The following is a 15,489-nucleotide window of genomic DNA, read 5'->3' on the forward strand; positions in this document are numbered from 1 at the left end:
CGTGGTACTAAATCAATGCATGGAGACAATTCAAATTACTAGTTTTAAGTGAATAAATACATAATATCTAACACACTATATTCACGGTTTTCTGATTCAACGTATTTTTAGTTAAGTTATTGCGTCAGTCGGCACACTTAGGACTCACTGTCCACGTACACCGGTGATCTTGTAATTCGATGATTGAAGTCTTGTGCAATGATGCGACATACGAAGGGAGAGAATACTGAGCGGTTCTTCCCAACATAAAACAGATAACATTTAACGGTCATAAGCATGACTTATAGTCATCGAGTAGGCTAAGGGAGCTGAAATGAATTAATTGTCGAATGTCAACTAAGTTATTATACTAAGATTCATTAAATAACCTAATAGCCTACCTGCTTACTACCTACTTTGGATTTATGTTTTGACTACCTTTTTAACGATGCAAATAAATCCAAATATTATCTTCAACTCCTTGTAAGAAGAGACCATAAATCTCCAATATGTTATGTTCAAAGACAAATTAGGCAATACATTTTATGTCACTGAAATATTTTATAGACATGGACATGAAAGGATCTGTTACGCGAGAAATATTTTTCCTGAAGTTCAAAATCGACTATTGTGTAAAGCATTAGTGCCGAAATTTGTTTTCACGCATTTTTTAAATGGTCATGGAAAACGTAAATCTTATTTGGAACTCTTTAAACTTAACGTTTCAGACGGCTACTTTTTCTTCTGTGGATTAATTCAGACAGCAAAATAATTTTATATTTGAGGCCCAGTGTTTGAAATGGGAAGATATCTTTTACAATGCCACCTGAATGGTTGTAACCTGGAACTTTCTAAACCACTGTATCAGACACTCATGAGACAATGTTGATACGTGCAATTTCTCACAATTATTAACAAACTTTTTATAAACTAAATTTATAGGAATTTTCTTTGTTATGATTTTAAACTATAACCCTAATATATCTCTGTTAAAATACGTTTCCTGTATTGTTTTTGGATATTAAATAAATAATAAATCAGAAGAGAGTGAATGAAAGCGGGTATTATTTTCGAATGAGCTGAGAGCGGGAGTCCGTTATAGTGTGCGATTCTTTTAGTGAATCGTAGCTCTGTATGTTTCGCCCGCAGCAGAAGTTATGCTCCCCGCGAATGTCCCATGAATGTGTTGTCTTTCGCTGATCCGTGAGTGCGTCACTCACCACTGTCTGCTGCCAGTCAACAGAATCGTGTGCCGTGAGCTCGCCGTTGATGCGATTCGATTCACTCGGACGGTTAATGAATCGATTTACTGCTTCGAATCATACTCTCGGTAACCAACACTACTTTTGTAGTATACAATGAATGTTCATATTCCCATTCTATGTCCTGATTTGTGAGTGTGCAAGCGATTGGTTGCTGGGAAGTATAGTTCACAAATTTGTGTCATTTACGTGTGCCGACAGCCATTGCGATATACCAGTTCCCATCTATATTTTCACGGTTTCAGCGTTTGAAGAAATACTAAAAGGCAGTTTCCCTTTCCCATGACTACAAAAGCATGTTCAGTTTCTAAAAAAAACACTTCTTAATTAGCTTGACAAGGGAAGGGTTAATACTGTTCTGGAGGATGACATTTTTACAAAAGTAATCAAATACAATTTTTGACGTAAAACTTCTTTTGAAATTGGGGTCTGGCATCTCCCACGAAACATCGATGTAACGTATTTCATGAAACACTTCAAAATATTATAGCCCAAAATTATTACATTTTATTGTATATAATTTCAAAGTAGAAGGATGAATACGGAAGAAGTTTCCACGGAAGCTGACCTAATGCACATGACGTCACCCAAGATGGACGCCAAATTACGGCATGATTTTTACAGTCGAATGTCACCGCACTGTGTAGCTTGGCGTCTAGATGCCGCGAAGATGTAAGTGGCATTAGAATGATTTGTCTGAACGAGATCTGTCGGAGACAAGTAATAAATAAACCACAACATAAATTAGAATGTGGCCGGAAATAAAGAAGTATTGAAGGTTTTGTGACAGAAAACTGACGAATTGTAGCATATTTTATATTTTTGCTATTTGCTTTACGTTGCACTGACACAGATAGTTCTTAGGGCGACGAAGGGATATGAAAGGCCTAGGAGTGGTAAGGAAGCGGCAGTGCCGCTTTAATTAACGTACAGCCCCATCATTTGACTGGTGTGAAAATGGGAAACCACGGAAAACCATTTTCATGGCTGCCGACAGTGGAGTTCGAACCCACTATCTCCCGGATGAAAGCTCACAGCCACGCGCCCCTAACCACACGACCAACTCGCCAGGTGCATATTTTATAATGATGCTTAGTTACATTATTAATAAGTGGGTAAACGCCTTTACAAAACATATGGGGGAGGAAAATTGACTCAATAGGACATCGAATAAAAACAACAGTATATCTTCGGAAGGAATGAGACGTCTGAAGGAGCGCCTCATCTTGAGCGTACAATGCTGTCTTCTTGCAAACTCAAATGAGAAATCAAACGAAATTCTAAATTATACATCTCTTACTCCTAACACCATTCACCATTGTTCGATAAAATATTGATAATTGCTAAAACCTTATTGCTGAAAAGGCTAACTTATGTTAAGTGAGTTATAGGAGGAAAACAAAAGCGAAAATTATCCTGATATTTTAAGGTTGATGAGCCTTTATTTGTCAAGGAAATAGAAACAATACAAATCATATCATGCATCGCGGAGAATTCAAATAAAACTCTTGTAAAATTGTAATGTCCTATAAATAAATCTCTTTTCAGAAGTTCCTGAGTTGTACGACCAATTGCACTGTTCTGACAACATGTCTACGTTTCTTTTCGCTTAGAGAATATGTGCACTGGGATAAATCCACAATATTAAGTCAAATCTGGAAATATGATGCAGTTTGAAAATGACTGTCAAGATGATATTTATACACTGGTACAACGACTACCTTTGCTGTATTCATTGCATACTTCAAAACACTATTATAATGTACTTTTCCAGTTAATTATCTTAATTGTAATTGTAACACTATTGCTAAATCCACAGCAGTCCGAGTAATTCTGTATTACAATATGATATGGCTAATTCCGCGGTCGTCCCTTGAATACCTTGCCAAGAACACTGCAAACAGAAGTACTTGAAAGTAGTAATAAATATTGTAGAAGTACTCCTATTAAAGAATTCTGCCTTCTTAAGACAGTTAACAGGCCATGTAGTGAGGTTTCATTGTATTATCCCCAAAAGGATCCACTACACAGTTAATCAAGTTTTTTACGTCCCACTAACTAACGGTTTTCGGGGACGCCTAGGTGCCGGAATTTTGTCCAGAAGGAATTCTTTTACGTGCCAATAAATCTACCGACACGAAGATGACGTATTTGAGTACCTCCAATTGCCGTCGGACTGAGCCAAGTTGGGGTCAGTAGGTCAGCATCTCAACCATCTGAGCCACTCAGCCTGGTACTACACAATTTACAGCCTTTATTATCAGAGTGCAAGATAGATAGATAGATGGTTGATTTTGACTGCCAAAGTTAGGGGCACGTGTGCTTATCTTAACAAGTAAATGCATAAATAACATAAAATAAAAACATTAAAATATTAAATAAAAGAGGGACTGAAACACACTACTATGCTGTCTTACTGCACATAAAATATCTATTATAACACACGATATAAATGAACATTTTGCTTCCTAAGTACAATAATATAATACATACGAAGAAATTAAAATACTACTACTACTACTAATAATAATAATAGATAAACCTACTATTTACAATTAAATGTCTAATTCCAAAGATTTCTCACACTGACGAAAGTTTCAGTTTTCATGTTGTGAGTGTGGACGAAAAACATTACAAAATGGGGATAACTATACAGTGGACCATAAGTGAGTACAGTACTACTACTGCTCTAACAGTATCGATGAATGATATAGTAACAATAATAAGAAGAAGACGAAGAAGAAAGTTAAGGAGGAGAAGAAAAAAGAAGAAAAAACCGTCATACTACGATCTCGTCTAAAGGAGATATTTTGGACACCCTCTTTTAAACATTCCGTGGTTTGATAGGGGGAGGGAGCGATGAGTTACCATCACTTAAGCCGGTACTGTCCTGCAGATGGACTGGGTTTGTTGTCGAATGGTGGGGATTGAGTGCGTGGACTGGCAGCATAGCGAACATGGTTAGCGGTAAGCATACGGAATGAATGTTCAGTTTACGAGTGGAGTTCTTGGTGAGAGAACGTTATTAGTGTTTTTAGTGTTATATTCCTACATTAGTCATGGACTTTGATCCCCCCGTTCCCCTGACTGGAGAGTCTGTGATTTTGAAGCCCGGTACGTGAAATTTCAGAGGCACAGATGCAGTGTATATTTCAGATTTTTTTTTTTACATCGACATGGCGTTCGCACTGAGATATAGACATCAGTCTCAACAGTTGTTTTGGTAAAGGATAAGATCTACGTTAGTTTTCAACTTCATTTATTATTAATTAATAATTTATTAAAGCCTATCGTAATGAAACCGAACGCCGACCTGCACTGCTACAGCATATCAGTGAATCTAGCAATGAATTGTGGGAGTTGGGTCAGAAAAATTAGTGGAATAGTAATTTACATTAAATCCTTTGCGGTAAAATGACCCAAACTCTGCTAATGTGGCATTGTGAAACCCATTATAAGGTACAATTAAGGCACTCCGGTGTCTCATAAGGCAATCAGCAGTTGATGGGATGTTAAATAATAAATAAAATCCACAGCCTGTTTCCAATCATGCGACCGGGTCGAGAATGGAATGAATGAAGCCCTAATCTAGTGGCGAGTATAGGAACTGTGCCGGCTGCCGAAGCCTGTCACACTCCTCTCGGGAAAATGACTGACAGATGAAATGATATTGGAGAGTGTTGCTGCAATGAAAGATGACAGGGAAAACCGGAGTACCCGAAGAAAAACCTGTCCAGCCTCCTCTTTGTCCAGCACAAGTCTCACATGGAGTGACCTAATGGGATATTAAATATTCAACATTAATATTTTGTAACCCATATGAATGATAAAACAAGCCCAAAATGGACATCTGCCATGGTGTACTTACTCCCTTCAAAAAAGAAGCCTTGAACATCCAGCACCACGGCCAGAAGGGAGAACAAGACGACGTACTTCATGGTGCAGCCGTTCGAGAGATACCACACGACGTCGTGTTCTCAGTTCCGGCTTTATACCAACATTCAGTGATTATGACCAACAGGGGTGTACAAGGAAGTCTTTCTACAGGTAAGAGCCGATAATGCCTGGGTGAATCGATATTAGAAGGAAACCCATAACACTTAAGAGCTCATCAAGGCAACTGCTGCCCAGACAGTTGGGACTGCAGGTAACGAAGTCATCGTCACTGCTTTCTCAGTCACATTGCTTGGCTGCCTTGACTCGGTCCTCTACTTGCCATATCAGCCAACTCCTTAATTGAAATAATGGAGCTGAATGAACTATACCAATCCTTCAGTCCAGGTTTAATATAATACAGGCGTATAGCCTCTGGAGGGGTCCAGTGTAAGTATTTTGCGTTGACATCCATGGACCACCCGCGCGTGTTCTGTGATGAGAGAGCCCTACAGATGATGGAATCTAAAGTAACTAAACAATGAAGTTTGAAATTCCTGAGCCGGTTGGCGATCGTATCATGAGCCTATTGGACCAGTTACTCACGGAGTTGGACAGTCCAAAGTTAAAATCTGTGAACAAGCCCGAGCTCGACCCCAGGACTCCAGTTACCCTACACTGCGGAAGTTATCAGAAAAGAAGAAACCATAACTACATTTTACAAATGTGTGTTTAACTTCAAAATCAGATTCAAATAATCAACTGTAATTTGAAATCATCATTTATATGTTTCGATTATCAACATTTATTTTCATTTACAAAGTTCAGATGGGGACTGACAGTATGGTCTAACCAGTCAACTCCCAGCCCGAGTGTCTTGGGATTGTATCCAGACAACTTCAGGAAGACTCATATGGTGACATATATACTTAGGACCTCCGATCAAGTCACAAAGAGAGCTCTGGCGCTGTGCTGATCTCATACAGTAATTAAAAAATAAGGTGGAAGAAATCGTAATGTCACACTTCACGTTGGGGCTGGGAGGGTCCCACACAAGTTCTATCGGGGACAGAACCGAGGTTCATACCCCAGTATCGTCATAATTCCCATCTCCACATCATGTATCTAAAGACTTCATTAGTACAGTATTTCGAGTCTGTGGGAACATCATAGCACCTACTGTCAGTGAGTAGAAGAGAGTTCTTTTATGTCGCCCCCAAACAGATAGGTCTTACGGCGCCGATGGGAAAGGAAAGGGCTGGGAGTGGGAAGGAATCGACGACTAAGGCCTTGATTAAGGTACAGTCAGGTGTGAAAAAGGGAAACGACGGAAAACCATCTTCAGGGCTGCCGACATTGGAGTTCGAACTCGCTATCTCCCGGATGCAAGCTCAAAACTGCGTGACAAAAACCGCGAAGCCACTCGCACGGTATCAGTAAAAGTGTTTTGGACTTCGAATCCCTTGTCTGCGGAATTAATTCCGACAGAAGATGTCGAATTTTCGAAGGGAAGAACAAGTTCATTTCGACATTCTATGTCGTACGATGTCAACAAATAAAATATATCTGGTGACACATACGGTGGTTCCCACGGAAACTTAATTTAAAAAAAATACCGGGCGAGTTGGCCGTGCGGTTAGAGCCGCGTAGTTGTGAGCTTGCATCCGGGAGATAGTGGGTTCGAACCTCACTGTCGGCAGCCCTGAAGATGTTTTCCCGTGTCTTCCTATTTTCACACCAGGCAAATGCTGAGGATCTACCTTAATTAAGGCCACGGTCGCTTCCTTCCCATTCCTAGGCCTTCCCTATCCCATCGTCGCCATAAGACATATCTATGTCGGTGCGACGTAAAGTAAATTGTAAAAAAGTAATTAAATCTGTAATTGATCATCCAATAGAGTTCCGATTTCTCTGCTATCTGATAGCGTTAGAAGGAACGTCGAAATTGACACAAGCAATCTAAATGGCGCCAGATTAGTGCCGGTATGTCTGGTCATAATCGAATTATTATTACCGTGTTATATATACAGTGCTTGACAAAAAATTGAATCACTCAGAAGGGAGTAGGAAGCGATATGAAACTTCACGTGTTCAGAGGGTATGTGATGTTATTGACTACAAAATCTAATCAAATTTACAAAGAATTTGTCAGTACGAGCCCGGTTATCTGTATGACATTGTACTTCCTCTAACCTGGATTCATGCACTGATTTGGTTGTGAAGTGTGTCATAAAGCCTTTGTATCATCTCCTGAGGCAAATTGGCCCACACCTGTTGTAGCTGGACCTTGATATCCTGGATACTGGCACTGGCACGTAATTGACGTTCGAGCTGGTCCCACACAAGTTCTATCGGGGACAGATTGGGGACCTTGCTGGCCACGGGAGTACCTCAACATCACGCAGACAGTTCATAGACACACTTGCCGTGTGTGGACGAGCATTGTCCTAGTGAAAAATGATACCGCGGTACTGTCGCATGAGAGATAATGCACGAGGACGCAGGATGTCCGTAACGTACCGTTATACCGTCAGAGTTCCCTCAATCACTACCAATCGTGACCTGTAATCATACTCAATGGCTCCCCTCACAATGACGCTACGAGTAACACCGCTGTGCCTCTTCCCAGGTCGCCGCCATACTCGCAGACGTTGGTCATCCGGGATAGTGCAGAACCGTGATTCATCACTGAACACAATGCGACGCCATTCATCAGCAGTCCATGCTTCCCGGTGACGGCACCACTCCAAACAGAGCCATTCATGTTGTGGTGTTATGGGACGGTAATTCCCTACTGCAGCTGCCGCTAGTCTCCCACCAATGATGCGGGATGACGCAGAATGTTGCAGGGAGTCCATTACTTGATCTCGGATAGCAGGTGCAGATGTGCTTGGTGCACAATACGACGATCGTCCTATGTGGTGGTCAGACGTGGTCGACGGGAACCTTGACGACGAGAATACCTACCCTCACATTCCCATGCAGTTCAACATCGGGCCACTGTCACATCGAAATGCCCCACAAGGTTTGAACAGTTGGCCAGATGGAGACCTACAGCGAGGCCTCTTTCAAACTCTGTCAGGTGATGATAACGCTGTCTCAAACAGGTACGCGGCATTCCCGTGTCCTTCAGTGATCACTCAACATCTGACGCTGTTCACGCCCCTTATAAACCCTACCAGGCCTGGCAATAACATTAAATACGAACAACACAATGCAGCCGTGCAGACCTGCTTGCATTGTGTCGTACAGATGCCGGGTGTCAGTTTGTGGGATGGTGTTTCATGCTTGTTGCACTTGGTCGGTCAATACAGGGACGGTTAATGCCGGCTGTGGATGACGCTTGAGTTGTCGTCCAATGATGTCCCATACGTCCTCCATTGGGGACAGATCGGGGATCAAGCAGGCCAAGGCAACATGTCGACACTCTGTAGAGCACGTTGGGTTACAACAGCGGCATGGGGGCGTGCATTATCCTGTTGGAAAACACCTGTTGGTGTGCTGTTCATGAATGGCAGCACAACAGGTCGAATCACCAGACAGACTTACACATCTGCAGTCAGGATGGGTGGGATAACCACGAGAGTGCTCCTGCTGTCATAAGAAATTGCTCCTTAGACCAGAACTCCCGGTGTAGGTCCAGTTTGTCGACGCCGCAGACACGTGGAATGTAGGCGCTCACCTGGCCTCCTACTAACCAACAATCGACCATCACTGGCACCAAGGCAGAAGCGACTTTCATCGGAAAACACAACGGATCTCCACTCCATCCTCCAATGAGCTCTCGCTTGACACCACTGAAGTGATTTTTCGGTAAGTGGAATTCACGCTCCAGGGCATCTGGCTCTGAGCTGTCCTTCAAGTAACCGATTTCGAACAGTTCGTTGTCTCACTGTAGTGCCAACTGCCGATCGAATTGCTGTTGCATATGCAGACTGCTGCGCCAAAGCCATACGCCGAATACGGGGGCCCTCCCTCTCGGTGGTACCACGGGGACGTCCGGAGCCCGGTCTTCTTGCGAAAATACCTTCTTGTGACCACTGCTGCCAGTACGAGTGCACAGTGGAGACATTCCTGCCAAGTCGTTCTGCAATAGCGCGGAAGGAATATCTACCTTCACGTATCCCTATTATACGGCCTCTTTCAACCGCAGTGAGCTGTTGTTACTGGCCTCTTCGTCGTCGTAAAGGCATTCATGACCCACTCACAGTAACTCCGTCCAATCTCACAGGTAACTAACGCTCTCGCATAGTACAGTCCGTATTTAAAGCGAACCTGATGTGCAACGTCATGCGGCCTCTACTAGCGCCACGCGAATGCCATTTGCGGGAAATTTGAATCAATGTCATCTTTCAGATGTATAAACACGCCTATCAACGTTCGTTAATCTAGCACAAACACTTCTTAGTGTTTAGACACTTTTTTCCGCCAATGTATTTACGTCTCACCGATACGAACAAGTGTTGTGGTGACGATGGGTTAGAAGGGAAGGAAGGAAGGAAGGAAGGAAGGAAGGAAAGAAGGAAGGAAGGAAGGAAGGAAGGAAGGAAGGAAGGAAGGAAGGAAGGAGACAACCTGGGCTTTAAGATACAATTGCCTGTTGTGAAAATGAGAAGCCACCGAAAATCATCTTCATGGTTGCAGATAGTGGGATTAGAACCCACTATCTCCCGAATGCAAGCTGACACCTACGTGACCCAAACCACTTGGTGAACTCTCTGCTTGTCATTATTATTATTATTATTATTATTATTATTATTATTATTATTATTATTATTATTATTATTAAGTGAACTCATGTCCTCGTACCCTTCGGTATGACATTGCTCTATACAGGCACACTTTCTGGTGATGTGATAGTCGTATGGCATAGAGTCTATTTGCGCACCAAGGCGAATGTGGTTCGAATTCCGACTTTTTAAATGGGAGGTCATGTCCCAGAAATTCGGATTTCAAGTAAAACTGCAGATGGTGTGTCTACGATCACGATATCAAGAGACACATAAAACTTTAAGATTGCCTTTTTAGATAAAACTCCAATATAGATGAACTGCTTGTACAGTCATTCGGAAATAATGTGCGTATGGTATTGTGTAAGTTCTTCGCAGGTACACTTTTCTCAGATACAATAAATAAAAGAGCCTCCGTGGCTCAGGTGGCAGCGCGCCGGCCTCTCACCGCTGGGTTCCGTGGTTCAAATCCCGGTCACTCCATGTGAGATTTGTGCTGGACAAAGCGGAGGCAGGACAGGTTTTCCTCCGGGTACTCCGGTTTTCTCTGTCATATTTCATTCCAGCAACACTCTCCACGATCATTTAATTTCATCTTTCATTCATTAATTATTGCCCCAGAGGAGTGCGACAGGCTTCGGCAGCCGGCGCAATTCCTGTCCTCGCCGCTAGATGGGGCTTCATTCATTCCAATCCTGACCCGGTTGAATGACTGGAAACAGGCTGTGGATTTTCATTTCATTCATTCATATATAATGATTATGATTGTTTTGCATATCCAAAGGTTTTGTTTCTACACGACAGTAAAGCAAAGTCACATGCGTACAGACCATGAATGCCTGAGGACGCGGAGCCAGATGTTGGCAAAACGTACAGAATTCCTAGAGTTTACTTCCGTCACACGGCAGAAACCCACAAGATTACCATGTATACGTTGTCTTCTTGCTTTCCTTTTACTCACTTCATTGAGATAGTCTCCTGAAGCGGATTAGGAACAGTTTTAGGGGCGGATGACCTTCCTGACGACAATCGTAATCGGAGGATGTATACACTATTTCTGTTGCTGTGATGGTGAATATTGTGGTGTGTTTTATGTAGATGAAGAGAAATATCGTCGTTGTTGGGACGAAACCTCCTATGTGTTAATATTTTTGGAGATATACTGACTCGCAGCACATACATTATGAAGAGCGAGAATGCCTTGACAACTGTCACACAATATTGCACCTTACATGACAGAACCTTACCGGCCAAAGTTCTAAGCTAATATATTTCACATAGGAGGTTTTGTCCCGGCAACGACGGTGTATTAATTCATACACAAGCACCCAATTTCCAGTCCAGAGGAATCAAATACTGTATACCCGGAAGGAAAACGAACCTGGGGCCCTCGGAACCTTAGGTCAGAACGCTGACCATTCAGCCAAGGCGCCGGAAAAATGATTATCATGTCTATCATTTAGAATTATCAGTGGTTAGAATTGGCAAAAGCCATATATGATTCAAAAGTAAGCGAAAGGCGTCGTCTGATATTTGGGCAAAGCTCTAAAGACGCGTTCAAAGGTTTGATGGCTGATCACCTACTACATGGGTAGTTATATCTATGGCTAGCTCCTGTCGGTAGATGCGATTGGTCCAAAGGATGAAGATTAGTTAATTGCATCTATAGAAAGAAGAAATGCACCGAAAACGGGTGTTTGGGGAAGAAACGAAGAATGTGAAGCAAGAAAATAAATGAGGTGTAGGTGTTGGTGTGACACAAAACTTTCAGGACGAAAAACGTTCTTACAGAAGACAAATTGTATAATTATTTTTGAATTACCAAGGAAGTAAAAGCAATTAGCAACTGATATATTCTCTTCTTGATATCAAAAATAGAGTCAACATGGTCTCGAGAAATGAGAACGAAGACAAAATTGAGGATCTTGGAATCGAATCTGAAATCAGTAGATACTCTTTTACGAGCGCGAAACCTGGAAGGTGATTAGAAATATAACACGTAAAATCCGGACTTTCATCAACAAATACTGTATGATCATTTTAGGGGTGCTATTACGAATTGAATATTCTGGGAGCGCGTCGCCAACGTGTGCCTGAAGTGCAGATCAAAGAGCGCGAATGAAAATGGATAGGTCACATACTAAGCAGAGGTCCTGATAGCATAACAAAATAGACACTTGAATGGAATCCCGGAGACCTAGTATAACATGGCGCTGGACAGTTGAATCAGAGGCCGTTGGAAAGACCTGGAAGAACATTAAGGCCCTTAAGAACCTTTGGAAATTGTTAAGAAGTAATATATAGTGTCGTGTATACCCAGTATTATTAAGAGGAGTTTCTACAATTTAACCTCACTGAAACATTCGAGGATTTCCTCTGCTTCTTATCCTTAAATTTCTTCAGTGTTTTTAACTTTTAAATTAATTTCAGTTTAAATGAAGGAGATCACCGCAATAATCGTCTGGGAATGTACTTCAAAGAAAGTTTTAAATCAGCTTCCTATTTTTATTCCCTTTGAAGTATTTTTCAAGGAATGTCCTTCCTACCATCGTTTGAGTAATATGATTCCTCCTTTTGAAATCTAATTGGAATTTCACTACTTCCATTCTTTGCAGTACGGTGTATTTCACTGTTACACCTCCCATCTTATATTACATTTTAAAATAAGAATATGCTTCTCTTTTATCCATTTTCTAGAAATTTGCTGTGGAGTGAAACTTGGTTGGAAGTGTTTCACATTTTCGTTTTACCGAGCTCGATAGCTGCAGTCGCTTAAGTGCGGCCAGTATCCAGTATTCGGGAGACTGTAGGTTCGAACCCCACTGTCGGCAGCCCTGAAGTTGGTTTTCCGTGGTTTCCCATTTTCACACCAGTCAAATGCTGGGGCTGTACTTTAATTCCTCCCCACTCCCAGCCCTTCCCTGTCCCGTCGTCGCCATGAGACCTATCTGTGTCGGTGCGACGTAAAGCAACTAGCATTTTCGTTTTCGACGCACTGCGTAAGAGAGATACATGTGCACATGAGTTTCGTGATGGTTATTTAGCATAGTCAGTTAATTTCCGCACTGCACGAATCATTTTAAAGGCATTTCTCATTAATTCGTTAACAATGCAGGTTTCGTGTAAAACTGGCTTTTAAGTCGTTCCAAAACATGAGAATTAATGTGAGCATAATTATACCCTCATTTCTAGTCTGTCCGGTTGAGTAACGCTCCGCGACAGGACTAGAAGGCCGCATAGTTATAATAACGATTTTGCTTCTCTCCTGCAGTTTTCAACTTAACTTCAGACCAGGTTTGGGTTTCTTCCTCAATTTAAATCCTAGCGATTTTATAAAAATCGTAGCGTAAGGACTAAAAGTGACATTCAAACTGCTACACACTCCGCAGTAGTACAGAATATGAAGCACATTTAAGTATACGAGGCTGATGACCAGGGATCACTCAAGTCATAAGGAGGTTCCGATTTATTCCTAACTCTGGAAGTTATAACCGAAATCATTTTTGTGGGGCGACATTCAACAACAGTTTTTTTTTTTTTTTTTTCACAGAATAGGAATTTGTCCCTTAAGAGGTTTAAATTGTAAGCTTTCGGACACAATATTAAAATAAATGTTATTTTCTGTTCTCTTTCCTATTGACATCCCTGAGCTAATATACGACACGTGTGTGAGCAAAGGCTTTTAATGGTCTCTAAAATCCCATCAGCGTGTGGTTTCTTGTGTGTAATATGCAATTAACACTGTAGGGCGAACCAGGAAACATTCGCTGCGTGACACAATAGATAATAACTGTAGCAGACTTTATTACTGCAATATCATGTCACGGACCCTTCAGAGCAATGCCGACAACCAATTTTGTGATTAAGGACGGAAAGTATCCTAATAGGGTGAGGAAGGAATAGGGTTGACGGGATGATTTCCGTCGTAGGGGAAATGATCCTTGGAGTTCTTTACACAGAATTGTTTGTCAATTTACTTGGCAAGGGAAGTGGAATATATTTCTTCCCGTACGTTTGTACCTCTAATAATAATGTTATTTGCTTTACGTCCCACTATTTACTTTTACAGTTTCCGGAGACGCCGAGGTGCCGGAATTTTGTCCCGCAGGAATACTTTTACGTGCCAGTAAATCTGTCAGCACAAGGCTGACGTATTTGAGCACCTTCAAATAACACCGGACTGAGTCAGGATTGAACCTGCCAAGTTGGGGTCAGAAGGCCAGCACCACAACGGTCTGAGCTTATTAGCCTGACCAACTTTGTACCTCTATTGAGTCCCTTTAGTGAGTTCTTCCCACGAAACCCCCCCATGGCACTACAGCCCTTGAAGGGCGTTGGCCTACCAAGCGACCACTGCTCAGCCCGAAGGCCTGCAGATTACGAAGTGTCGTGTGGTCAGCACGACGAATCCTCTCGGCCGTTATTCATGGCTTTCTAGACCGGGCCCGCTATCTCACCGTCAGATAGCTCGTCAATTCTAATCACGTAGGCTGAGTGAACCTCGAACCAGCCCTCAAGTCCAGGTAAAAATCCCTGACCTGGCCGGAAATCGAACCCGGGGCCTCCGGGTAAGAGGCAGGCACGCTACCCCTACACCACGGGGCCGGCTTTCTTCCCACGAAGAGATGCGTTTTAGTTGAGCACCTTTCTCAGAATAAAGTACCTTACTTGAGTTTCATCCTTTGAATCAACATTTGTTGAGTTTCTTCCTATACGTAGACGTACTTTAGTTGAGTTTCTTCCTTGAAAAGATGTACCTTAGTTGAATTCCTTTCTCGTAATGGATGTACATTTGTTGAATTTATCCCATTCCTTTGTTTTCGTCCTAAGAAGTGATGCACTTTAGTTTTTGTTAACTATTTTCCTAAGAATGCACGTCCTCGCTCATAATAGATGTATCTTTACTGAGTTTCTTCTTGTGAGATGATATACGGTAGTTGAGTTACTTTCGTGGAATGCATTTACCTTTGTTGAGTTCTTTCCTCGGAATAGATGTACCTTTGTTGAGTTAATTCTCCGGAATATATGTACATTTGTTGAGTTACTTACCCGGAATAGATATACCTTTGTTCAGTTACTTACCCGGAATAGGTGTACTTTTGTTTTGTTACTTACCCGGAATAGATGTACATTTGTTGAGTTCGTTTCCCTGAATGGATGGACTTTCGCTGAGTTCTCCCTCCGCAGTAGATATACCTTTGTTGAGTTCTTTCCTCCGAATAGATGTGCTATTGCTGAGTTCCTCCACAACAACATTTACTTAATTGAATATATTTCCTTCATCAGAATACGAGTACCTGTCGAATTCCTACGCGATAATATTTAACTGTGGAATCCTTCCTCACAGAAATTGTATCGGCCTAACTTCTTGTCTCCTATGATAAGTTTGTACTCTTTCAGACACAAAAATGTGGCAGGCTCTTGTACGGAACAAACTTTGCTTACCTCTTTGGTCTTCGGTAATACGTTATTTTTTGTCATACTCTCTGTCTACGTCCAATACAGACATTGCAAATAAATGTCGGAAGTTACGTTACTTTAGAAAGGTGACAAGAAGTGGTTAACGCAATTTTAAAGGAATGTTATCATTTAAATCACTTTTAAGTTCCCCCTATTATTGACAAGATGTAGATAAGTCTTAAAGT

At 41.8% G+C, this 15,489-nt stretch overlaps 1 protein-coding gene across 1 annotated transcript in view; it reads right to left on the reverse strand.

Moving 5' to 3' along the window:
- The window catches only part of LOC136875626 (pancreatic triacylglycerol lipase), an 81,198-nt gene extending 76,000 nt beyond the window's left edge, over positions 1-5,198 (reverse strand). Inside the window, exon 1 of the mRNA XM_067149167.2 lies at positions 5,110-5,198. Within this exon, the coding sequence (XP_067005268.2) occupies positions 5,110-5,179 (70 nt within the window). The 5' untranslated portion in view covers positions 5,180-5,198. The remainder of the gene's footprint in view (positions 1-5,109) is intronic.
- Positions 5,199-15,489: the final 10,291 nt, after the last annotated feature.

The sequence above is a fragment of the Anabrus simplex genome, chromosome 6, assembly GCF_040414725.1.
Source record: "Anabrus simplex isolate iqAnaSimp1 chromosome 6, ASM4041472v1, whole genome shotgun sequence".
NCBI classification, from domain to species: domain Eukaryota; kingdom Metazoa; phylum Arthropoda; class Insecta; order Orthoptera; family Tettigoniidae; genus Anabrus; species Anabrus simplex.